Source organism: Somniosus microcephalus, chromosome 4 (assembly GCF_052327205.1).
Source record: "Somniosus microcephalus isolate GS21.2 chromosome 4, FLI_Smic_1.0, whole genome shotgun sequence".
Classification (NCBI taxonomy): Eukaryota; Metazoa; Chordata; class Chondrichthyes; order Squaliformes; family Somniosidae; genus Somniosus; species Somniosus microcephalus.
In genome coordinates this window covers 90,047,707-90,074,573 of record NC_140990.1, presented here as the reverse complement: position 1 = coordinate 90,074,573, position 26,867 = coordinate 90,047,707, and the positions used below count along the sequence as shown (strand labels likewise).

Below are 26,867 nucleotides of genomic sequence, written 5' to 3'. Positions count from 1 at the left end.
TCTGGCCATAAAGTCAGGTGCAGATGGAGGGATGAAGATGACTATGAAAAAGGCACTCACCCTGACGACCCGAGTGAGGTCGTTGAACTTCTTCCTGCATTGCACAGGAGTCCTGTGCACCACGCTGCTGGAGGTCACTCTTGTGGCAACCTCCCTCCAGGCTCGGCGGTATTCGGCTTGAGAAGGCCTCCTCCCATCCTTGGGGTACAGAACAGCTCGCTGGCGCTCCACTGCGCCAACCAAAGCATCCAATGCCCCATCAGTGAAGCGCTCCACCCTCTGCCTCACCCTTTCCATGTCTTGCTAGGCTGGTGCGCCACAGGTAGGCTCCCACCGATTTGAAGGCCTACAAGGCAGTGAGTGTATCTGGTGATGCCAATTGACCTGCCCCTTTAAGAGCTGGCCGTCGCCAGTGTGTCTCAGGGAAAGTGGTTATTGACAGCACCTGCACTGCGCCCCACCGCCGCAAAATTGGGTTGCGCTGCCAGGTTAGCGCCTTAAGAATATCGTGCAGCACCTGATTTAGCGCCGCAATCACCTTCAGGGGCGCTGCAACCCAATATCGCGCGAGGTGGCGCTAAATTGCGCCTGGCGCTAAACTTTGCACTTCACCAGGACTAGCGCCCCAAACGGGGCGATACCGAATTTCTAGCCCCAAGTGTGATATGGAGACAGGAACTGGGCACAGTGCTCCCAGTGTGACATGGAGACAGGAACTGGGCACAGTGCTCCCAGTGTGATATGGAGACAGGAACTGGGCACAGTGCTCCCAGTGCGATATGGAGACAGGAACTGGGCACAGTGCTCCCAGTGTGATATGGAGACACGAACTGGGCACAGTGCTCCCAGTGTGATATGGAGACAGAAACTGGGCACCGTGATCCCAGTGTGATATGGAGACAGGAACTGGGCACAGTGCTCCCAGTGTGATATGGAGACAGGAACTGGGCACAGTGCTCCCAGTGTGATATGGAGACAGGAACTGGGCACAGTGCTCCCAGTGTGATAGGGGAGACAGGAACTGGGCACAGTGCTCCCAGTGTGATATGGAGACAGGAACTGGGCACAGTGCTCCCAGTGTGATATGGAGACAGGAACTGGGCACAGTGCTCCCGGTGTGATATGGAGACAGGAACTGTGCACAGTGCTCCCAGTGTGATATGGAGACTGGAACTGGGCACAGTGCTCCCAGTGTGATATGGAGACAGGAACTGGGCACAGTGCTCCCAGTGTGATATGGAGACAGGAACTGGGCACAGTGCTCCCAGTGTGATAGGGGAGACAGGAACTGGGCACAGTGCTCCCAGTGTGATCGGGGAGACAGGAACTGTGCACAGTGCTCCCAGTGTGATATGGAGACAGGAACTGTGCACAGTGCTCCCAGTGTGATATGCAGACTGGAACTGGGCACAGTGCTCCCAGTGTGATATGGAGACAGGAACTGTGTACAGTCCTCCCACTGGGATATGGAGACAGGAACTGGGCACAGTGCTCCTCGTGTGATATGGAGACTGGAAATGGGCACAGTGCTCCCAGTGTGATATGGAGACAGGAACTGTGTACAGTCCTCCCACTGGGATATGGAGACAGGAACTGGGCACAGTGCTCCTAGTGTGATATGGAGACAGGAACTGTGTACAGTGCTCCCAGTGGGATATGGAGACAGGAACTGTGTACACTGCTCCCAGTGTGATCTGGAGACTGGAACTAGGCACAGTGCTCCCAGATTGATATGGAGACTGGAACTGGGCACAGTGCTCCCAGTGTGATATGGAGACAGGAACTGGGCACAGTGCTCCAAGTGTGATAGGGAGACCGGAACTGGGCACAGTGCTCCCAGTGGGATATGGAGACAGGAACTGTGTACAGTGCTCTCAGTGTGATCTGGAGACAGGAACTGTGCACAGTGCTCCCAGTGTGATATGGAGACAGGAACTGTGCATAGTCCTTCCAGTGTGATATGGAGACAGGAACTGGGCACAGTGCTCCCAGTGTGGTAAGGAGACAGAATCTGGGCACAGTGCTCCGAGTGTGATAGGGGAGACAGGAACTGTGCACAGTGCTCCCGGTGTGATAGGGAGACAGGAACTGGGCACAGTGCTCCCGGTGTGATATGGAGACTCGAACTGGGCACAGTGCTCCCAGTGTGATATGGAGACTGGAACTGGGCACAGTGCTCCCAGTGTGATATGGAGACAGGAACTGGGCACGGTGCTCCCAGTGTGATATGGAGACAGGAACTGGGCACAGTGCTCCAAGTCTGATATGGAGACAGGAACTGTGCACAGTGCTCCCAGTGTGATTTGGAGACAGGAACTGTACACAGTGCTCCCAGTGTGATATGGAGGCAGGAACTGGGCACAGTGCTCCCAGTGTGATATGGAGGCAGGAACTGGGCACAGTGCTCCCAGTGTGATATGGAGACAGGAACTGGGCACAGTGCTCCCAGTGTGATATGGAGACAGGAACTGGGCACAGTGCTCCCAGTGTGATATGGAGACAGGAACTGGGCACAGTGCTCCCAGTGTGATATGGAGACTGGAACTGGGCACAGTGCTCCCAGTGTGATATGGAGACAGGAACTGTGTACAGTGCTCCCAGTGTGATATGGAGGCAGGAACTGGGCACAGTGCTCCCAGTGTGATATGGAGGCAGGAACTGGGCACAGTGCTCCCAGTGTGATAGGGGAGAGGACCTGGGCACAGTGCACCAATTGGGATTTGGAGACAGGAACTGGGCACAGTGCTCCCAGTGTGATATGGAGACAGGAACTGGTCACAGTGCTCCCATTGTGATATGGAGACAGGAACTGTGTACAGTGCTCCAATTGGGATTTGGAGACAGGAACTGTGTACAGTGCTCCAATTGGGATTTGGAGACAGGAACTGTGTACAGTGCTCCAATTGGGATTTGGAGACAGGAACTGTGTACAGTGCTCCAATTGGGATTTGGAGACAGGAACTGTGTACAGTGCTCCCAGTGTGATATGGAGACAGGAACTGTGTGCAGTGCTACAAATGGGATATGGAGACCGGAACTGGGCACAGTGCTCCCAGTGTGATATGGAGACAGGAACTGTGTACAGTGCTCCCAGTGTGATATGGAGACAGGAACTGGGCACCGTGTTCCCAGTGTGATCTGGAGACAGGAACTGGGCACAGTGCTCCCAGTGTGATCTGGAGACAGGAACTGTGTACAGTGCTCCCAGTGTGATCTGGAGACAGGAACTGTGTACAGTGCTCCCAGTGTGATCTGGAGACAGGAACTGTGTACAGTGCTCCCAGTGTGATCTGGAGACAGGAACTGGGCACAGTGCTCCCAGTGTGATCTGGAGACAGGAACTGTGTACCGTGCTCCCAGTGTGATATGGAGACAAGAACTGGGCACAGTGCTCCCAGTGTGATATGGAGACAAGAACTGGGCACAGTGCTCCCAGTGTGATATGGAGACTGGAACTGTGCACAGTGCACCCAGTGTGATATGGAGACTGGAACTGGGCACAGTGCTCCCAGTGTGATATGGAGACTGGAACTGTGTACAGTGTCCCAGTGTGATATGGAGACAGGAACTGTGTACTGTGCTCCCAGTGTGATATGGAGACAGGAACTGTGTACAGTGCTCCCAGTGTGATATGGAGACAGGAACTGTGTACTGTGCTCCCAGTGTGATATGGAGACAGGAACTGTGTACAGTGCTCCCAGTGTGATATGGAGACAGGAATTGTGTACAGTGCTCCCAGTGTGATAGGGAGACCGGAAGTGGGCACAATGCTCCGAGTGCGATATGGAGACAGGAACTGTGTACAGTGCTCCCAGTGTGATATGGAGACTGGAACTGGGCACAGTGCTCCCAGTGTGATCTGGAGACAGGAACTGCGTACAGTGCTCCCAGTGTGATCTGGAGACAGGAACTGTGTACAGTGCTCCCAGTGTGATCTGGAGACAGGAACTGTGTACAGTGCTCCCAGTGTGATCTGGCGACAGGAACTGGGCACAGTGCTCCCAGTGTGATCTGGAGACAGGAACTGTGTACAGTGCTCCCAGTGTGATCTGGAGACTGGAACTGTGTACAGTGCTCCCAGTGTGATATGGAGACAAGAACTGGGCACAGTGCTCCCAGTGTGATCTGGAGACAGGAACTGCGCACAGTGCTCCCAGTGTGATCTGGAGACAGGAACTGTGTACAGTGCTCCCAGTGTGATCTGGAGACAGGAACTGTGTACAGTGCTCCCAGTGTGATCTGGAGACAGGAACTGTGTACAGTGCTCCCAGTGTGATATGGAGACAGGAACTGTGTACAGTGCTCCCAGTGTGATTTGGAGACAGGAACTGGGCACAGTGCTCCCAGTGTGATCTGGAGACAGGAACTGTGTACCGTGCTCCCAGTGTGATCTGGAGATAGGAACTGTGTACAGTGCTCCCAGTGTGATCTGGAGACAGGAACTGTGTACAGTGCTCCCAGTGTGATCTGGAGACAGGAACTGTGTACAGTGCTCCCAGTGTGATATGGAGACAAGAACTGGGCACAGTGCTCCCAATGTGATATGGAGACAAGAACTGGGCACAGTGCTCCCAGTGTGATATGGAGACTGGAACTGTGCACAGTGCACCCAGTGTGATATGGAGACTGGAACTGGGCACAGTGCTCCCAGTGTGATATGGAGACTGGAACTGTGTACAGTGTCCCAGTGTGATATGGAGACAGGAACTGTGTACAGTGCTCCCAGTGTGATATGGAGACAGGAACTGTGTACTGTGCTCCCAGTGTTATATGGAGACAGGAACTGTGTACAGTGCTCCCAGTGTGATATGGAGACAGGAACTGTGTACAGTGCTCCCAGTGTGATATGGAGACTGGAACTGTGTACAGTGCTCCCAGTGTGATATGGAGACAGGAACTGTGTACAGTGCTCCCAGTGTGATATGGAGACAGGAACTGTGTACAGTGCTCCCAGTGTGATATGGAGACAGGAACTGTGTACAGTGCTCCCAGTGTGATAATGAGACCGGAACTGTGTACAGTGTTCCCAGTGTGATATGGAGATTGGAACTGGGCACAATGCTCCCAGTGTGATATGGAGACTGGAACTGGGCACAGTGCTCCCAGTGTGATAAGGAGACAGGAACTGTGTACAGTGTTCCCAGTGTGATATGGAGACAGGAACTGGGCACAGTGCTCCCAGTGTGATATGGAGACAGGAACTGTGTACAGTGCTCCCAGTGTGATATGGAGACAGGAACTGTGTACAGTGCTCCCAGTGTGATATGAAGACAGGAACTGTGTACAGGGCTCCCAGTGTGATATGGAGACAGGAACTGTGTACAGTGCTCCCAGTGTGATATGAAGACAGGAACTGTGCACAGTGCTCCCAGTGTGATATGGAGACAGGAATTGTGTACAGTGCTCCCAGTGTGATAGGGAGACCGGAACTGGGCACAATGATCCCAGTGTGATATGGAGACAGGAACTGTGTACAATGCTCCGAGTGTGATATGGAGACAGGAACTGTGTACAGTGCTCCCAGTGTGATCACAGAATCACAGAATCACAGAAACGCCACAGTGCAGATAGAGGCCATTTCGGCCCATCGAGCCTGCACCGACACATATCCCACCCGATCCCTGTAACCCCTACACCAACACATATCCCACCCTATCCCCGTAACCCCACGTATTTAATCCCCCTAACACTAAGGGTCAATTTATCATAGCCAATCAACCTAACCCGCACATCTTTGGACTGTGGGAGGAAACCGGAGCACCCGGAGGAAACCCACGCAAACACGGGGAGAATGTGCAAACTCCACACAGACAGTCACCCGAGGCCGGATTCGAACCCGGGTCCCTGGCGCTGTGAGGCAACAGTGCTAACCACTATGCCACCGTTCTGGAGACAGGAACTGGGCACAGTGCTCCCAGTGTGATCTGGAGACAGGAACTGTGTACAGTGCTCCCAGTGTGCTCTGGAGACTGGAACTGTGTACAGTGCTCCCAGTGTGATATGGAGACAAGAACTGGGCACAGTGCTCCCAGTGTGAGCTGGAGACAGGAACTGTGTACAGTGCTCCCAGTGTGATATGGAGACAGGAACTGTGTAGAGTGCTCCCAGTGTGATCTGGAGACAGGAACTGTGTACAGTGCTCCCAGTGTGATCTGGAGACAGGAACTGTGTACAGTGCTCCCAGTGTGATCTGGAGACAGGAAGTGTGTACAGTGCTCCCAGTGTGATCTGGAGACAGGAACTGTGTACAGTGCTCCCAGTGTGATATGGAGACAGGAACTGTGTACAGTGCTCCCAGTGTGATATGGAGACCGGAACTGTGTACAGTGCTCCCAGTGTGATAGTGAGACCGGAACTGGGCACAGTGCTCCCAGTGTGATATGGAGACAGGAACTGTGCACCATGCTCCCAGTGTGATCTGGAGACAGGAACTGTGTACAGTGCTCCCAGTGTGATCTGGAGACTGGAACTGTGTACAGTGCTCCCAGAGTGATATGGCGAAAGGAACTGTGTACAGTGCTCCCAGTGTGATATGGAGACAGGAACTGTGTACAGTGCTCCCAGTGTGATATGGAGACAGGAACTGTGTACAGTGCTCCCAGTGTGATTTGGAGACAGTAACTGGGCACAGTGCTCCCAGTCTGATATGGAGACAGGAACTGTGTACAATGCTCCCAGTGTGATATGGAGACAGGAACTGTGTACAATGCTCCAAGTGTGATATGGAGACAGGAACTGTGTACAGTGCTCCCAGTGTGATCTGGAGACAGGAACTGTGTACAGTGCTCCCAGTGTGATATGGAGACAGGAACTGGGCACCGTGTTCCCATTGTGATCTGGAGACAGGAACTGTGTACAGTGCTCCCAGTGTGATCTGGAGACAGGAACTGTGTACAGTGCTCCCAGTGTGATCTGAAGACAGGAACTGTGTACCGTGCTCCCAGTGTGATCTGGAGACAGGAACTGTGTACAGTGCTCCCAGTGTGATATGGAGACAAGAACTGGGCACAGTGCTCCCAGTGTGATATGGAGACAAGAACTGGGCACAATGCTCCCAGTGTGATATGGAGACTGGAACTGTGCACGGTGCACCCAGTGTGATATGGAGACTGGAACAGGGCACAGTGCTCCCAGTGTGATATGGAGACAGGAACTGTGTACAGTGCTCCCAGTGTGATATGGAGACAGGAACTGTGTACAGTGCTCCCAGTGTGATTTGGAGACAGTAACTGGGCACAGTGCTCCCAGTCTGATATGGAGACAGGAACTGTGTACAATGCTCCCAGTGTGATATGGAGACAGGAACTGTGTACAATGCTCCAAGTGTGATATGGAGACAGGAACTGTGTACAGTGCTCCCAGTGTGATCTGGAGACAGGAACTGTGTACAGTGCTCCCAGTGTGATATGGAGACAGGAACTGGGCACCGTGTTCCCATTGTGATCTGGAGACAGGAACTGTGTACAGTGCTCCCAGTGTGATCTGGAGACAGGAACTGTGTACAGTGCTCCCAGTGTGATCTGAAGACAGGAACTGTGTACCGTGCTCCCAGTGTGATCTGGAGACAGGAACTGTGTACAGTGCTCCCAGTGTGATATGGAGACAAGAACTGGGCACAGTGCTCCCAGTGTGATATGGAGACAAGAACTGGGCACAATGCTCCCAGTGTGATATGGAGACTGGAACTGTGCACGGTGCACCCAGTGTGATATGGAGACTGGAACAGGGCACAGTGCTCCCAGTGTGATATGGAGACAGGAACTGTGTACAGTGCTCCCAGTGTGATATGGAGACAGGAACTGTGTACTGTGCTCCCAGTGTGATATGGAGACAGGAACTGTGTACAGTGCTCCCAGTGTGATATGGAGACAGGAACTGTGTACTGTGCTCCCAGTGTGATATGGAGACAGGAACTGTGTACAGTGCTCCCAGTGTGATAGGGAGACCGGAAGTGGGCACAATGCTCCGAGTGCGATATGGAGACAGGAACTGTGTACAGTGCTCCCAGTGTGATATGGAGACTGGAACTGGGCACAGTGCTCCCAGTGTGATCTGGAGACAGGAACTGTGTACAGTGCTCCCAGTGTGATCTGGAGACAGGAACTGTGTACAGTGCTCCCAGTGTGATCTGGAGACAGGAACTGTGTACAGTGCTACCAGTGTGATCTGGCGACAGGAACTGGGCACAGTGCTCCCAGTGTGATCTGGAGACAGGAACTGTGTACAGTGCTCCCAGTGTGATCTGGAGACTGGAACTGTGTACAGTGCTCCCAGTGTGATATGGAGACAAGAACTGGGCACAGTGCTCCCAGTGTGAGCTGGAGACAGGAACTGTGTACAGTGCTCCCAGTGTGATCTGGAGACAGGAACTGCGCACAGTGCTCCCAGTGTGATCTGGAGACAGGAACTGTGTACAGTGCTCCCAGTGTGATCTGGAGACAGGAAGTGTGTACAGTGCTCCCAGTGTGATATGGCGACAGGAACTGTGTACAATGCTCCCAGTGTGATATGGAGACAGGAACTGTGTACAGTGCTCCCAGTGTGATATGGAGACAGGAACTGTGTACAGTGCTCCCAGTGTGATTTGGAGACAGGAACTGGGCACAGTGCTCCCAGTGTGATCTGGAGACAGGAACTGTGTACTGTGCTCCCAGTGTGATCTGGAGATAGGAACTGTGTACAGTGCTCCCAGTGTGATCTGGAGACAGGAACTGTGTACAGTGCTCCCAGTGTGATATGGAGACAAGAACTGGGCACAGTGCTCCCAGTGTGACATGGAGACTGGAACTGGGCACAGTGCACCCAGTGTGATATGGAGACTGGAACTGGGCACAGTGCTCCCAGTGTGATATGGAGACTGGAACTGTGTACAGTGTCCCAGTGTGATATGGAGACAGGAACTGTGTACAGTGCTCCCAGTGTGATATGGAGACAGGAACTGTGTACAGTGCTCCCAGTGTGATATGGAGACAGGAACTGTGTACTGTGCTCCCAGTGTTATATGGAGACAGGAACTGTGTACAGTGCTCCCAGTGTGATATGGAGACAGGAACTGTGTACAGTGCTCCCAGTGTGATATGGAGACTGGAACTGTGTACAGTGCTCCCAGTGTGATATGGAGACAGGAACTGTGTACAGTGCTCCCAGTGTGATATGGAGACTGGAACTGTGTACAGTGTCCCAGTGTGATATGGAGACAGGAACTGTGTACAGTGCTCCCAGTGTGATATGGAGACAGGAACTGTGTACTGTGCTCCCAGTGTTATATGGAGACAGGAACTGTGTACAGTGCTCCCAGTGTGATATGGAGACAGGAACTGTGTACAGTGCTCCCAGTGTGATATGGAGACTGGAACTGTGTACAGTGCTCCCAGTGTGATATGGAGACAGGAACTGTGTACAGTGCTCCCAGTGTGATATGGAGACAGGAACTGTGTACAGTGCTCCCAGTGTGATATGGAGACAGGAACTGTGTACAGTGCTCCCAGTGTGATATGGAGACCGGAACTGTGTACAGTGTTCCCAGTGTGATATGGAGACTGGAACTGGGCACAGTGCTCCCAGTGTGATATGGAGACTGGAACTGGGCACAGTGCTCCCAGTGTGATAAGGAGACAGGAACTGTGTACAGTGCTCCCAGTGTGATATGGAGACAGGAACTGGGCACAGTGCTCCCAGTGTGATATGGAGACAGGAACTGTGTACAGTGCTCCCAGTGTGATATGGAGACAGGAACTGTGTACAGTGCTCCCAGTGTGATATGGAGACAGGAACTGGGCACAGTGCTCCCAGTGTGATATGGAGACAGGAACTGTGTACAGGGCTCCCAGTGTGATATGGAGACAGGAACTGTGTACAGTGCTCCCAGTGTGATATGGAGACAGGAACTGTGCACAGTGCTCCCAGTGTGATATGGAGACAGGAATTGTGTACAGTGCTCCCAGTGTGATAGGGAGACCGGAACTGGGCACAATGATCCCAGTGTGATATGGAGACAGGAACTGTGTACAATGCTCCGAGTGTGATATGGAGACAGGAACTGTGTACAGTGCTCCCAGTGTGATCTGGAGACAGGAACTGGGCACAGTGCTCCCAGTGTGATCTGGAGACAGGAACTGTGTACAGTGCTCCCAGTGTGATCTGGAGACTGGAACTGTGTACAGTGCTCCCAGTGTGATATGGAGACAAGAACTGGGCACAGTGCTCCCAGTGTGAGCTGAAGACAGGAACTGTGTACAGTGCTCCCAGTGTGATATGGAGACAGGAACTGTGTAGAGTGCTCCCAGTGTGATCTGGAGACAGGAACTGTGTACAGTGCTCCCAGTGTGATCTGGAGACAGGAACTGTGTACAGTGCTCCCAGTGTGATCTGGAGACAGGAAGTGTGTACAGTACTCCCAGTGTGATCTGGAGACAGGAACTGTGTACAGTGCTCCCAGTGTGATATGGAGACAGGAACTGTGTACAGTGCTCCCAGTGTGATATGGAGAGCGGAACTGTGTACAGTGCTCCCAGTGTGATAGTGAGACCGGAACTGGGCACAGTGCTCCCAGTGTGATATGGAGACAGGAACTGTGCACCATGCTCCCAGTGTGATCTGGAGACAGGAACTGTGTACAGTGCTCCCAGTGTGATCTGGAGACTGGAACTGTGTACAGTGCTCCCAGAGTGATATGGCGACAGGAACTGTGTACAGTTCTCCCAGTGTGATATGGAGACAGGAACTGTGTACAGTGCTCCCAGTGTGATATGGAGACAGGAACTGTGTACAGTGCTCCCAGTGCGATATGGAGACAGGAACTCTGTGCAGTGCTCCCAGTGTGATCTGGAGACAGGATCTGTGTGCAGTGCTCCCAGTGTGATATGGAGACAGGAACTGTGTACAGTGCTCCCAGTGTGATAGGGAGACTGGAACTGTGTACAGTGCTCCCAGTGTGATATGGAGACAGGAACTGTGTACAGTGCTCCCAGTGAGATATGGAGACAGGAACTGTGTGCAGTGCTCCCAGTGTGATAGGGAGACTGGAACTGTGTACAGTGCTCCCAGTGTGATATGGAGACAGGAACTGTGTACAGTGCTCCCAGTGAGATATGGAGACAGGAACTGTGCACAGTGCTCCCAGTGTGATATGGGAGACAGGAACTGTGTACAGTGCTCCTAGTGTGATATGGAGACTGGAACTGTGCACAGTGCTCCCAGTGTGATAGGGAGACTGGAACTGGGCACAATGCTCCCAGTGTGATATGGAGACAGGAACTGTGTACAGTGCTCGCAGTGTGATATGGAGACAGGAACTGTGTACAGTGCTCCCAGTGAGATATGGAGACAGGAACTGTGTACAGTGCTCCCAGTGAGATATGGAGACAGGAACTGTGTACAGTGCTCCCAGTGAGATATGGTGACTGGAACTGTGTACAGTGCTCCCAGTGAGATATGGAGACAGGAACTGTGTACAGTGCTCCCAGTGTGATATGGAGACAGGAACTGTGTACAGTGCTCCCAGTGAGATATGGAGACAGGGACTGTGTACAGTGCTCCCAGTGAGATATGGAGACAGGAACTGTGTACAGTGCTCCCAGTGTGATATGGAGACAGGAACTGTGTACAGTGCTCCCAGTGTAGTCTAACCCCAGCCATCTCCAATATTTTTATTACTGACAAAGGAAAGTGAAGAAAATGAAAACAATTTGGCCTAGAAATTCGTCTCGGGCAGTGGAGCAAAACAGGCGGTATTGGATCGGCCGCCTGTTATAGGCAGCGGGATGAAGCAATGTCGACGGAGCGCTGTGACCCCGGGGATGTGGGGGCGCAGATGGTGGTGGGTGCGCAAATTTACTGTTGAGAAGAATGGGGGTGGTGGTTGGACCGTTCAGAATCGATGGCTCAGATCATTTGTTTCCATGATGAAAGATAGAGGATCGGGCTTCAGAGCAAACAAGGCCCAGATACGGCAAAGTGTGACCTCCTGAAGCGTGACAGGAAGTAAGTGTGACGCTTACAGGAAGTGCGTGCTATGTGGAAGATTTTCAATATAGTACCAGCAAATCTCCCTCGGAATTGCCCGCGATCAGTCATGTGATACGTGAAAGTGTGACATCGGAAGCGTGACGGGAGGCAGGCGTGACATTTACAGGAAGTGCTTGCTGTGCAGCAAGATGTCTATTATAGATTTACAGGTAGATTTAAGCGCATAACGCCTTGTGTATTCCTATGTAGCGAAGACATAAATACTCAACACATGTCCTTTTCTGTTTCATTCACACCCCAACCCCCACCGCCCCCCCCCCCACCGGCTCTGATTGTTTCCAGGTGCATCGACATCCTGCGAGGAAGTGTCACAAGCCCCAGCGGGTCCTGCTCCCGGAGGAACTGAGCAACTGCTCGGTGTTCCCTGGGATCATCCCCCAGCAGACCATGCAGCTCTTTGCCGTGCTATGCATCCAGACCAGCCACTACGTGGCGTTCGTCAAGTGCGGACCCGGTGAAGGCGATTGGCTGTTCTTCGATAGCATGGCCGACCGAGAGGGTAAGCCCCTGTCTGCGTCTCTATGGGCATAGTTGCCCTTTGCCTGCCTGTCTCTCTCTGCGTCTCTCCTGGGCATAGCTGCCCTTTGCCTGTCTGACTCTCTCTATGGGCGTAGTTGACCTTTGCCTGTCTGATTTGCTGCGTCTCTATGGCCATAGTTGCCCTTGCCTTGCCTGACTTTCTCTGCGTCAATGAGCATTACTGTCATTTGCGTGCGTGTGTGCACATTAGTTCTGATGGAGAGACTCCCTCTTTAAAAGGGGTCCCTGATGGAGAGACTCCCTCTTTAAAAGGGGTCCCTGACGGATAGACTCCCTCTTTAAAAGGGGTCCCTGACGGATAGACTCCCTCTTTAAAAGGGGTCCCTGATGGAGAGACTCCCTCTTTAAAAGGGGTCCCTGACGGATAGACTCCCTCTTTAAAAGGGGTCCCTGATGGAGAGACTCCCTCTTTAAAAGGGGTCCCTGATGGAGAGACTCCCTCTTTAAAAGGGGTCCCTGATGGAGAGACTCCCTCTTTAAAAGGGGTCCCTGATGGAGAGACTCCCTCTTTAAAAGGGGTCCCTGATGGAGAGACTCCCTCTTTAAAAGGGTCCCTGATGGAGAGACTCCCTCTTTAAAAGGGGTCCTGACGTGTGTAATACTGTGAACTCCTTGACCCTCGTGCCCAGGGAAACACATTTCCTTCACACATCCTAATCCCCTGTCTTTGCTCCTGTTCCCAGGTGGACAGAATGGATTCAACATCCCAAGAGTCGTCCGTTGCCCGGAGGTTGGGGAGTTCTTGAACATGTCGCCCGCCGAGTTGGGCAAGATGGACCCCAAGGCGATTCCCAACTGCGCTCGCCGACTCCTCTCCGATGCCTACATGTGCCTCTACCACAGCCAAAGCTTGTGCCTGTACAAATGACCTCCGTTCAGCGGGATTGGGGGAGGGGGGAGGCAACCAGCCAACACTTCAGGCCAGAACCGTCAGGGTGTGTCTCGCCCTAATGACCGACTCGATGTAGTCCAGGCTCTCAACTGTTCCAGTGCTCTCCTGTCCGACCCTCCCACCTTCCATCCTCCATAAACTTCAGCTCGGCCAAGGCTCTGCTGCCCCGTGTCCTAACTCGCACCAAGTCCCGTTCACCCATCACCTCCCCTCCCGCCCCCCCCCCCCCCCGTGCTCGCTGACCTACATTGGCTCCCGGTCTGGCAACGCCTCGATTTAAAAATTCTCATCCTTGATTTCAAATCCCTCGATTGCCTCGCCCCCTCTCCCTATCTCTGTGACCTCCTCCACTCCTACAACCCTCCGAGATCTCTGCACTCCTCAAATTCTGATCTCTTGCTCATCCCCCGATTTTAATCGCTCCACCATTGGCGGCCGTGCCTTCAGCTGCCTGGGCCCCAAGCTCTGGAATTTCCTCCCGAAACCTCTCCGCCTCACTTTCTCTCCTTCTTTAAGACGCTCCTTAAAACCTACCTCTTTGACCGTGCTTTTCGTTGCCTGTCCTAATATCTCCTTATGTGGCTCGGTATCAATTTTTGTCTGATAACGCTCCTGTGAAGCACCTTGGGACGTTTTACTACATTAAAGGCCGCTATATAAATGCAAGTTGTTGTTGTTGTCATAGAGCATTCTGTTGCTGGTATTAAGGGGGAGCATGTTGATGGGAGTTTCCTCCATCTGGTAGTGCCTCTAACCTGAGGCCCAGACCAATAATCCAGGTAATGTGAGTTCCAATCCCACTGTGGCAATTTGACAATTTGAATTCAATTCAATTCAATTTTAAAAAGGGTGGTACCAGTAAAACATAGAAACATAGAAGATAGGAGCAGGAGTAGGCCATTCGGCCCTTCGAGCCTGCTCCGCCATTCAATGAGATCATGGCTGATCATCCAAACCCTAGCACCCGATCCCTACACCGACAGCCATCCCACCCAAGCCCTATCCCCGTAACCCCACGTATTTTAATCCCCCCTAACACTAAGGGCCAATTTTTTATCATGGCCAATCAACCTAACCCGCACATCTTTGGACTGTGGGAGGAAACCGGAGCACCCGGAGGAAACCCACGCAAACACAGGGTAAAAGTGACCGTGAAGCAGTTGGATGGTCATTAAAAACCCAACTGGTTCACTAATGTCCCTTTAGGGGAAGGAACCCTGCCGCCCTTACCCGGTCTGGGCCTATATGTGACTCCAGTCTTGCACCAGCGTGGTTGACTCTTAGCTGCCCTCTGAAGTGGCCTTAACAAGTCATTCAGTTGTAACTATGGCATGGACAATAAATGCCACACTAGCCAGCGACACCCACATACCGAGAGTAAGTAATAAAAATAACACTGGGTGGGGAGTGAGGGGGATTAGACTGGGTGGGGAGTGAGGGGGAGAGTGGGATTAGACTGGGTGGGGAGTGAGGGGGAGAGTGGGATTAAACTGGGGAGAGGGGGATTAGACTGGGTGGGGAGTGAGGGGGAGAGTGGGAATAGACTGGGTGGGGAGTGAGGGGGAGAGTGGGATTAGACTGGGTGGGGAGTGAGGGGGAGAGTGGGATTAGACTGGGTGGGGAGTGAGGGGGTGAGTGGGATTAGACTGGGTGGGGAGTGAGGGGGAGAGTGGGATTAGACTGGGTGGGGAGTGAGGGGAGAGTGGGATTAGACTGGGTGGGGAGTGAGGGGAGAGTGGAATTAGACTGGGTGGGGAGCGAGGGGGAGAGTGGGATTAGACTGGGTGGGGAGTGAGGGGGAGAGTGGGATTAGACTGGGTGGGGAGTGAGGGGGAGAGTGGGATTAGACTGGGTGGGGAGTGAGGGGGAGAGTGGGATTAGACTGGGTGGGGAGTGAGGGGGAGAGTGGGATTAGACTGGGTGGGGAGTGAGGGGAGAGTGGGATTAGACTGGGTGGGGAGTGAGGGGGAGAGTGGGATTAGACTGGGTGGGGAGTGAGGGGGAGAGTGGGATTAGACTGGGTGGGGAGTGAGGGGGAGAGTGGGATTAGACTGGGTGGGGAGTGAGGGGGAGAGTGGGATTAGACTAGGTGGGGAGTGAGGGGGAGAGTGGGATTAGACTTGGTGGGGAGTGAGGGGGAGAGTGGGATTAGACTGGGTGGGGAGCGAGGGGGAGAGTGGGATTGGACTGGGTGGGGAGTGAGGGGGAGAGTGGGATTAGACTGGGTGTGGAGTGAGGGGAGAGTGGAATTAGACTGGGTGGGGAGCGAGGGGGAGAGTGGGATTAGACTGGGTGGGGAGTGAGGGGGAGAGTGGGATTAGGCTGGGTGGGGAGTGAGGGGAGAGTGGAATTAGACTGGGTGGGGAGTGAGGGGAGAGTGGAATTAGACTGGGTGGGGAGCGAGGGGGAGAGTGGGATTAGACTGGGGAGAGGGGGAGAGTGGGATTAGACTGGGTGGGGAGCGAGGGGGAGAGTGGGATTAGACTGGGTGGGGAGCGAGGGGGAGAGTGGGATTAGACTGGGTGGGGAGTGAGGGGGAGAGTGTGATTAGACAGGGTGGGGAGTGAGGGGGAGAGTGGGATTAGACTGGGTGGGGAGTGAGGGGGAGAGTGGGATTAGACTGGGTGGGGAGTGAGGGGGAGAGTGGGATTAGACTGGGTGGGGAGAGGGATTAGACTGGGTGGGGAGTGAGGGGGAGAGTGGGATTAGACTGGGTGGGGAGGGAGGGGGAGAGTGGGATTAGACTGGGTGGGGAATGAGGGGGAGAGTGGGATTAGACTGGGGAGAGGGGGAGAGTGGGATTAGACTGGGTGGGGAGCGAGGGGGAGAGTGGGATTAGACTGGGTTGGGAGTGAGGGGGAGAGTGGGATTAGACGGTGGGGAGTGAGGGGGAGAGTGGGATTAGACTGGGTGGGGAGTGGGGGACAGTGGGATTAGTGTGGGTGGGGAGTGAGGGGGAGAGTGGGATTAGACTGGATGGGGAGTGAGGGGGAGAGTGGGATTAGACTGGGTGGGGAGCGAGGGGAAGAGTGGGATTAGACTGGGTGGGGAGTGAGGGGGTGAGTGGGATTAGACTGGGTGGGGAGAGGGATTAGACTGGGTGGGGAGAGTGGGATTAGACTGGGTGGGGAGTGAGGGGAGAGTGGGATTAGACTGGGTGGGGAGCGAGGGGGAGAGTGGGATTAGACTGGGTGGGGAGTGAGGGGGTGAGTGGGATTAGACTGGGTGGGGAGAGGGATTAGACTGGGTGGGGAGCGAGGGGGAGAGTGGGGGAGAGTGGGATTAGACTGGGTTGGGAGTCAGGGGGAGAGTGGTAATAGACTGGGTGGGGAGAGGGGGAGAGTGGGATTAGACTGGGTTGGGAGTGAGGGGGAGAGTGGGATTAGACGGTGGGGAGTGAGGGGGAGAGTGGGATTAGACTGGGTGGGCAGTGAGGGGGAGAGTGGGATTAGACTGGGTGGGGAGTGAGGGGAGAGTGGGATTAGACTGGGTGGGGAGTGAGGGGGAGAGTGGGATTTGACTGGGTGGGGAGTGAGGGGGAGAGTGGGATTAGACGGGATGGGGAGTGAGGGGAGAGTGGGATTAGACTGGGTGGGGAGTGAGGGGGAGAGTGGGATTAGACTGGGTGGGGAGCGAGGGGAAGAGTGGGATTAGACTGGGTGGGGAGTGAGGGGGTGAGTGGGATTAGACTGGGTGGGGAGTGAGGGGAGAGTGGGATTAGACTGGGTGGGGAGCGAGGGGGAGAGTGGGATTAGACTGGGTGGGGAGTGAGGGGGTGAGTGGGATTAGACTGGGTGGGGAGAGGGATTAGACTGGGTGGGGAGTGAGGGGGAGAGTGGGATTAGACTGGGTGGGGAGCGAGGGGGAGAGTGGGATTAGACTGGGTGGGGAGCGAGGGGGAGAGTGGGATTAGACTGGGTGGGGAGTGAGGGGGAGAGTGTGATTAGACAGGGTGGGGAGTGAGGGGGAGAGTGGGATTAGACTGGGTGGGGAGTGAGGGGGAGAGTGGGATTAGACTGGGTGGGGAGTGAGGGGGAGAGTGGGATTAGACTGGGTGGGGAGAGGGAGTAGACTGGGTGGGGAGTGAGGGGGAGAGTGGGATTAGACTGGGTGGGGAGGGAGGGGGAGAGTGGGATTAGACTGGGTGGGGAATGAGGGGGAGAGTGGGATTAGACTGGGGAGAGGGGGAGAGTGGGATTAGACTGGGTGGGGAGCGAGGGGGAGAGTGGGGGAGAGTGGGATTAGACTGGGTTGGGAGTGAGGGGGAGAGTGGGATTAGACGGTGGGGAGTGAGGGGGAGAGTGGGATTAGACTGGGTGGGGAGTGGGGGACAGTGGGATTAGTGTGGGTGGGGAGTGAGGGGGAGAGTGGGATTAGACTGGATGGGGAGTGAGGGGGAGAGTGGGATTAGACTGGGTGGGGAGCGAGGGGAAGAGTGGGATTAGACTGGGTGGGGAGTGAGGGGGTGAGTGGGATTAGACTGGGTGGGGAGAGGGATTAGACTGGGTGGGGAGAGTGGGATTAGACTGGGTGGGGAGTGAGGGGAGAGTGGGATTAGACTGGGTGGGGAGCGAGGGGGAGAGTGGGATTAGACTGGGTGGGGAGTGGGGGGTGAGTGGGATTAGACTGGGTGGGGAGAGGGATTAGACTGGGTGGGGAGCGAGGGGGAGAGTGGGGGAGAGTGGGATTAGACTGGGTTGGGAGTCAGGGGGAGAGTGGTAATAGACTGGGTGGGGAGAGGGGGAGAGTGGGATTAGACTGGGTTGGGAGTGAGGGGGAGAGTGGGATTAGACGGTGGGGAGTGAGGGGGAGAGTGGGATTAGACTGGGTGGGCAGTGAGGGGGAGAGTGGGATTAGACTGGGTGGGGAGTGAGGGGAGAGTGGGATTAGACTGGGTGGGGAGTGAGGGGGAGAGTGGGATTTGACTGGGTGGGGAGTGAGGGGGAGAGTGGGATTAGACGGGATGGGGAGTGAGGGGAGAGTGGGATTAGACTGGGTGGGGAGTGAGGGGGAGAGTGGGATTAGACTGGGTGGGGAGCGAGGGGAAGAGTGGGATTAGACTGGGTGGGGAGTGAGGGGGTGAGTGGGATTAGACTGGGTGGGGAGTGAGGGGAGAGTGGGATTAGACTGGGTGGGGAGTGAGGGGAGAGTGGGATTAGACTGGGTGGGGAGCGAGGGGGAGAGTGGGATTAGACTGGGTGGGGAGTGAGGGGGTGAGTGGGATTTGACTGGGTGGGGAGTGAGGGGGTGAGTGGGATTAGACTGGGTGGGGAGAGGGATTAGACTGGGTGGGGAGTGAGGGGGAGAGTGGGATTAGACTGGGTGGGGAGCGAGGGGGAGAGTGGGATTAGACTGGGTGGGGAGCGAGGGGGAGAGTGGGATTAGACTGGGTGGGGAGCGAGGGGGAGAGTGGGATTAGACTGGGTGGGGAGCGAGGGGGAGAGTGGGATTAGACTGGGTGGGGAGTGAGGGGGAGAGTGGGATTAGACTGGGTGGGGAGTGAGGGGGAGAGTGAGATTAGACTGGGTGGGGAATGAGGGGGAGAGTGGGATTAGATTGGGTGGGGAGCGAGGGGAAGAGTGGGATTAGACTGGGTGGGGAGTGAGGGGGAGAGTGGGATTAGACTGGGTGGGGAATGAGGGGGAGAGTGGGATTAGACTGGGGAGAGGGGGAGAGTGGGATTAGACTGGGTGGGGAGCGAGGGGGAGAGTGGGGGAGAGTGGGATTAGACTGGGTTGGGAGTGAGGGGGAGAGTGGGAATAGACTGGGTGGGGAGAGGGGGAGAGTGGGATTAGACTGGGTTGGGAGTGAGGGGGAGAGTGGGATTAGACGGTGGGGAGTGAGGGGGAGAGTGGGATTAGACTGGGTGGGCAGTGAGGGGGAGAGTGGGATTAGACTGGGTGGGGAGTGAGGGGGAGAGTGGGATTAGACTGGGTGGGGAGTGAGGGGAGAGTGGGATTAGACTGGGTGGGGAGTGAGGGGGAGAGTGGGATTAGACTGGGTGGGGAGTGAGGGGGAGAGTGGGAATAGACTAGGTGGGGAGTGGGGGACAGTGGGATTGGTGTGGGTGGGGAGTGAGGGGGAGAGTGGGATTCGACTGGGTGCAGAGTGAGGGGGAGAGTGGGATTAGACTGGATGGGGAGTGAGGGGGAGAGTGGGATTAGACTGGGTGGGGAGTGAGGGGGAGAGTGGGATTAGATTGGGTGGGGAGTGAGGGGGAGAGTGGGATTAGACTGTGTGGGGAGTGAGGAGAGTGGGATTGGACGGGGTGGGGAGTGAGGGGGAGAGTGGGAATAGACTGGGTGGGGAGTGAGGGGGAGAGTGGGATTAGACTGGGTGTGGAGTGAGGGGAAGAGTGGGATTAGACTGGGTGGGGAGTGAGGGGAGAGTGGGATTAGACTGGGTGTGGAGTGAGGGGGAGAGTGGGATTTGACTGGGTGGGGAGTGAGGGTGAGAGTGGGATTAGGCTGGGTGGGGAGTGAGGGGGAGAGTGGGATTAGACTGGGTGGGGAGTGAGGGGGAGAGTGGGATTAGACTGAGTGGGGAGTGAGTGAGGGGGAGAGTGGGATTAGACTGGGTGGGGAGTGAGGGGGAGAGTGGGATTAGACTGGGTGGGGAGTGAGGGGGAGAGTGGGATTAGACTGAGTGGGGAGTGAGTGAGGGGGAGAGTGGGATTAGACTGGGTGGGGAGTGAGGGGGAGAGTGGGATTAGACTGGGTGGGGAGTGAGGGGAAGAGTGGGATTAGACTGGGTGGGGAGTGAGTGGGAGAGTGGGATTAGACTGGGTGTGGAGTGAGGGGGAGAGTGGGATTTGACTGTGTGGGGAGTGAGGGTGAGAGTGGGATTAGACTGGGTGGGGAGTGAGGGGGAGAGTGGGATTAGACTGGGTGGGGAGTGAGTGAGGGGGAGAGTGGGATTAGACTGGGTGGGGAGCGAGTGAAAGGGGAGAGTGGGATTAGACTGGGTGGGGAGTGAGGGGAGAGTGGGATTAGACTGGGTGTGGAGTGCGGGGGGAGAGTGGGATTAGACTGGGTGGGGAGTGAGGAGGAGAGTGGGATTAGACTGGGTGGGGAGTGAGGGGGAGAGTGGGATTAGACTGGGTGGGGAGTGAGGGGAGAGTGGGATTAGACTGGGTGTGGAGTGCGGGGGGAGAGTGGGATTAGACTGGGTGGGGAGTGAGTTGATTAGACTGGGTGGGTTTGAGGAGAGTGGGATTAGATTGGATGGGTCATGTAGAGAAAAACACCAGCGTAGACTTGATGGCTGAATGACCGTTTTCTGTGCTGGAAGATGTGTCGATTCTGTTAAAATGAAGACCTCTATCAATTTACTCCATAACTTCTCCGGCACCACTGGGCAAAAAACCCGACCTTCTCGAGTCTTTCTTCATGACTGTAACTCCTCATCCCTGGTAACCTCTCAACGAATCTAAACTTTACCCTTTCTTTGATTCTTATACCCGTCCTTGGTCCACTGGCAGTACTCTCACCTCTGACCCAGAAGGTCATGGGTTCGAGCCCATAATCTAGGCTGACACTCCTGGTGCAGCACTGAGGGCGTGCTGCATGGTTGCAGGTGCCAGCTTTTGGATGAGGTGTTGAACTGAGGGCCCCGCCTCTCTGTTCAGGTGATTGTTAAACATTCCACTGCACTGTTGGAAGAAGAGCCAGGGAATTCTTCTGGCGCTTTGAACAATATTTATTTCCCAACCGACATCACCAAAAATCAGATTACATAAAGTTACACAGGATATACGGCACAGAAACAGGCCATTCAGCCCAACCAGTCTATGCCGGCGTTTATGCTCCACTCGAGCCCCCTGCTGTCTTTCCTCATATAACTCTATCAGCGGAACATAAGAAATAGGAGCAGGATTGGCCATTCGGCCCCTCGAGCCTGCTCCGCCATTCAATGAGATCATGGCTGATCTTCTGCCTCAATTCCATTCACCGGCCCTATCGCCATATCCCTTGATGCCCTTACTAGTCAGAAATCTATCGACTTCTGTTTTGAATATACCCAATGACTGAGCCTCCACAGCCCTCGGGTAGAGAATTCCAAAGATTCACCACCCTCTGTGTGAAGAAACCCTCTATGCCCTTCTCCTTCACATGGTTATCTAGCTTCCCCTTAAATGTATCGATACTATTCGCTTCAACCACTCCCTGTGGCAGCGAGTTCCACATTCTCACCACTCTCTGGGTGAAGAAGTTTCTCCTGAATTCCCTGTTGGATTTCTTGGTGACTATCTTATATTGATGGCCTCTAGTTATGTTCTTCCCCAGAAGTGGAAACATTCTGCCTCTATCCAATCTAGCAAAACCTTTCATAATTTTAAAGACCTCTATTAGGTCGCCCCTCAGCCTTCTCCTTTCAAGAGAAAAGATTAACTGGTCATTCATCTCATATGCTGTTTGTGGGACCTTGCAGTGTGCTGATTGGCTGCCACGTTTGCCTAACGAACAACAGGGACGACACTTCGAAAGTACTTCATTGACTGTGGAGCGCTTGAGGTGAAAGGTGCTGTAGTGATTTCATAGAATCATAGAAACCTACAGCACAGAGAAGCCGTTTGGCCCTTCTTGACCATGCTGGGTCTTTGAAGGAGAAGTCGTCATGCTTAGTCCCACACCCACCGCTTTTTGTCCGCGTCCCTGTCAGTTCCTCATCGTCAACTACCTGTCCAACTCACTTTTAACATTATTTATGGAATCAGCTTCCACCACCTTTTTCAGATCGAGCGTTCCAGATCCCGACAACTCTGAGTGGAAAAAATGTCACTTCTTTCTTGCTGATATGAAAGTTAACCTGCAGGTAGAGCAAGCAATTATAAAGCAAATGGTATGTTGGCATTAATTACAAAAGCATTTGAGTACAGGAGTAAAGAAATCTTACTGCAATTATATCGGGCCTTGGTGAGACCACACCTGGAATATTGTGCACAGTTTTGATCTCCTTACCTAAGGAAGGATATACTTGCCATAGAGGGAGTGCAACGAAGGTTCACCAGATTGATTCCTGGGATGGTGGGGGATTGTCCTATGAGGAGAGATTGAGGAGACTAGGCCTATATTTTCTAGAGTTTAGAAGAATGAGAGGTGATCTCATTTGAAACATATAAAATTCCTAACAGACTTGACAGGGTAGACGCAGGGAGGATGTTTCCCCTGTCTGGGGAGTCTAGAACCAGGGGTCACAGTCTCAGAATAAGGGGTCGGCCATTTAGGACTGAGATGAGAAGAAATTTCTTCACTCAGAGGGTGGTGAATCTTTGGAATTCTCTACCCCAGAGGGCTGTGGAGGCTCAGTCGTTGAGTATATTCAAGACAGAGATCAATAGATTTTTGGATACTACGGGAATAAAGGGATATGGGGATATGGCGGGAAAGTGGAGGTGAGGTAGAAGATTAGCCATGATCTTATTGAATGGCGGAGCAGGCTCGAAGGGACGAATGGCCTCCTCCTGCTCCTATTTCTTATGTTCTATTCCAACGCACTTCTGGCTGGCGTCCCACGTTCTACCCTCCGTCAACTTGAGATCATCCAAAACTCTGCTGCCCGTGTCCTAATTCGCACCAAGTCTCGTTCACCCATCACCCCTGTGCTCGCTGACCTCCATTGGCTCCAGATTAAGCAACGCCTCGGTTTCAGTATTCTAATCCTTGTTTTCAAATCCCTCCATGGCCTCGCTCCTTTCTATCTCTGTAATCTCCTCCAGCCCCACAACCCCCTGAGATATCTGCGCTCCTCTAATTCTGCCTCTTGAGCATCCCGGATTATAATCGCTCCACCATTGGTGGCCGTGCCTTCAGCTGCCTGGGCCCGAAGCTCTGGAATTCCCTGCCTAAACCTCTCCGCCTCTCTTTCCTCCTTTAAGACGCTCCTTAAAGCCTACCTCTTCGACCACCTGCCCTAATATCTTCTTGTGTGGCTTGGTGTCAAATTTTTGTCTTGTAACACTCCTGTGAAGTGCCTTGTGATGAAGAAATACAAGTTGTTGTTATGTAATTTCAACATGGTGAGGATGTTGGGAAGGAATGAGTTGGATTAGGAAATCTGAGGTTGTGAAAGACGCTGTATGAATTCAAGTTCATTTTTTCATTTTTTTTAATGAGATTAACACAGGGGGACAAGGAACTTTACATAAAATTAAAATGTCCTATTTTTTTTTTACAATTAAAATTCATGCTGTTTTTTAAAAAAAAAATGTTTATTTTTGAAGATTTGAAATGGTCATCTTTATGAGGGGTATCAGAAAGGACAGGTGATATAAAATAAAATGCAAATGTCTCCTAGTCTATTTAATGTGCCAAAAATACAAATAAATTTCATCTTGTATGAGGGAAGTAAAGCATTTTTTAGTATTTCAATGAAATATCCTCACAAAGGCAAAATACTGCGGATGCTGGAAATCTGAAAAACAGCAAATGCTGGAAATATTCAGCAGGTCAGGCAGCATCTGTGGAAAGAGAAACAGAGTTAAGGTTTCAGGTTGATGACCTTTCGTCAGAACTGGAAAAAGTTAGAGATGTAACAGGTTTTAAGAAAGTACAGAGGCAGGGAAAGGGGGGAGGAAAGAACAAAAGGGAAGGTCTGCTCGGGTGGAAGGCAGGAGAGATTAAATGACAAAAGGGAGGATGGTGCAAGGCAAAAGGAGATGGTAATGGGACAAGTAAAGAAACAAAAGGAGGTGTAAATGACAGCAGCAGAATCATTACCAACAGCTATCGTCCCAAAAAATGGGGGCAGTGGTTATGACGTGAAATTGTTGAACTTGATGTTGAGTGCGGAAGGCTGTGAAGTGTCTCATTGAAAGATGAGGTGCTGTTCCTCAAGCTTACATTGAGCTTCATTAGAACAGTGTAGGAAGTCGAGGTCAGAGTGGGAGTGGGAGTGGGGCGGTGAATTAAAGTGACAGGCGACCGGAAGCTCGGGGTCACGCTTGCGGACTGAACTGAGGTGTTCCGCACAGCGGTCATCCCATCTGTGTTTGGTCTCCCCAGTGTGGCGGAGACCGCAGCGTGAGCAGCGAATACAGTATACTAAATTGAAAGAAGTACAGATAAATCGCTGTTTCACCTGGAATGAGTGTTTGCGGCCCTGGACAGTGGGAAGGGAGGAGGTAAAAGCCAGGTGTTGCATCTCCTGTGCTTGCATGGGAAGGGGAGGGGGTGTTGGGGGTGATTGAAGACTGGACCAGGGTGTGGCGGAGGGAACTGTCGGAATTAACAAATTCCTACAAATAACGGAGATCGACACAAGAGAACAATCAAACAAGTCTTTACTCAACGGAGATGCCATGAGGACTGCCTGGGCAGTCCTGTGGTTTGCGACGTGACGTCATCGCGTTTGCCCGCATTTTCCCGCGCTCTTAAAGGGGCCACGCCCCGTACATGCAAACTCTATATACAAAACACAGTAATGCCTAACAATGGTACAGGTTTAGGCTGGTGTTAGAACATCGTTAAAGAGAATTATATACAGTTAGCCAGAGTCATTCAGTGGTTCTGCCACATGCGCCCCCCGCCCCCCCAGAATTTGCTTTAATGGACAAAGTCAAACGGTGAGGGGGTCTGACAAGCCTGTCAGAACGACTCCTGTACTCTCGAGGCGGAGGCTGCTGGGTGGCTGGTGGGCGGTCGCACTTGGTCTGTCGTAACGACGACGGGTGGCCGACCCCGTCTCGGCGGTTGTGCTGTCAACGGGGTGGTCGAGGTCCAAATGTGTTGGCTTTAAGCGGTCGACCGAAATGTGGTCTTGTTTACCACCGACATCTACCGTGAAGGTTTTGTCCCCTGCTTCCAACACGCGGAAGGGACCTGTATATGGGGCCTTGAGCGGATCCCTAAGTGCGCCATCGCGAATAAAAACGTATTCAGCCTTGTGAAGCTCCGTGGGAACGTGTGACCTCTGTGGCCCGTGGTGCGAAGTGGGCACCGGTGCGAAACATCTGGCCACCTCTTGGTGACTAGCAAGCTGGGCAAACGCGGACCATGGCTCCGTCGATGTTGGTAGGAAGTCCCCTGAGACCCACAGCGGCTGACCGCTGATGAAGAGTGAAGGTCTTCTTTGGGGGCCGTGCGAAGGCCCAACAGGACCCACGGTAGCTTGTCTGCCCATCCAGCGTCCTGGAGGCTGGCTCTCAGGGCGGCTTTCATTGACCGGTGGAAGCGTTCGCAGAGGCCATTCGCCTGTGGGTGGTAGGCTGTGGTGCGGTGTAATTTAACACTGAGTCCTTGGGCCACTGCATTCCAGAGTTCGGAGGAAAACTGCGGTCCCCTGTCTGATTAAATATCGGCGGGTGCTCCGAAACGGGCGATCCAGGAGGAAATGAATGCCCTGGCCACGTCCGCCGAAGTAGTGGATGACAGGGGGACCGCCTCTGGCCATCTGGTGGTGCGGTCAACCATGGTCAGGATGTGTGAAGAACCATGGGAGGGTGGGAGTGGTCCTACCAGGTCCACGTTGACGTGGTCAAAACGTCACTCCGGAACTGTGAAGGCGGCCAACGGAGCTTTGATGTGGTGTTGTACCTTGGCCTTTTGGCAGACCACGCAGGTGTTGGCCCAGTCGCGGACATCTTTATGCATGCCATGCCATACAAATTTCGCTGACATCAGTTTCTGAGAGGCCTTCATTCCAGGGTGTGACAACCCATGTATGGCGTCGAACACTTTGCGGCGCCAGACGACCAGCAGGACAGGGCGAGGATCCTGTATGGAGACGTCACACAACAGCGTGGTACCTGCCGAATGGAACTTGACGTCGGCCAACTGGAGGCCAATGATGGCCGTTCGGTAAGCTTGGACTTCCGGATCTGAGGCTTGGTCCGCTGCCATGAGGGCCTAGTCGATGCCCAAATGAACCGTATTGATGATCGCGCGGGAGAGGCAGTCTGCCACCAGGTTGTCCTTACCGGCCATGTGCCGTATATCCGTGGTGAATTCGGATATGTAGGTCAGTTGACGCTGCTGTCGGGCTGACCACGGTTCGGTGGTCTTGGACATTGCAAAGGTCAGCGGCTTATGGTCCACAAAAGCGGTGAAAGGACGTCCTTCCAGTAGGAACCAAAAATGGCGGATGGCCAGAAAAAGGGCGAGCAACTCCCGGTCGAACGTGCTGTATGCTCTCTCGTTCTGCTGTAGTTGACGGCTGAAGAATGCCAACGGTTGCCACGTCCCGTTCACCCACTGCTGTTGCACAGCACCGACTGCGTAGTCCGACGCGTCGGTGGTGAGGGCGATGGTGGTTCCCGGCAGCGGGTGCGCCAGCATGGTCGCGTTGGCTAAGGCGCTTTTGGTGTCGGCGAACGCTCGGGCCATGTCATCCGTCCAGTCTACCGGATTCTTGCCAGTCTTGCCCTTGAGGGCCCCGTACAGGGGCTGCATGAGTAGTGCCGCCTTAGGCA

General features: G+C 53.7%; 1 protein-coding gene across 1 annotated transcript in view; it reads left to right on the top strand.

The window, feature by feature from the left end:
• LOC147119501 (ubiquitin carboxyl-terminal hydrolase CYLD-like) overlaps window positions 1-14,125 on the top strand; it is a 388,802-nt gene extending 374,677 nt beyond the window's left edge. The window contains exons 13-14 of the mRNA XM_085984105.1: window positions 12,310-12,526; window positions 13,251-14,125. Coding sequence (XP_085840231.1) covers window positions 12,310-12,526; window positions 13,251-13,435 — 402 coding nt within the window. The 3' untranslated portion in view covers window positions 13,436-14,125. The remainder of the gene's footprint in view (window positions 1-12,309; window positions 12,527-13,250) is intronic.
• The last annotated feature ends 12,742 nt before the right edge of the window (window positions 14,126-26,867 follow it).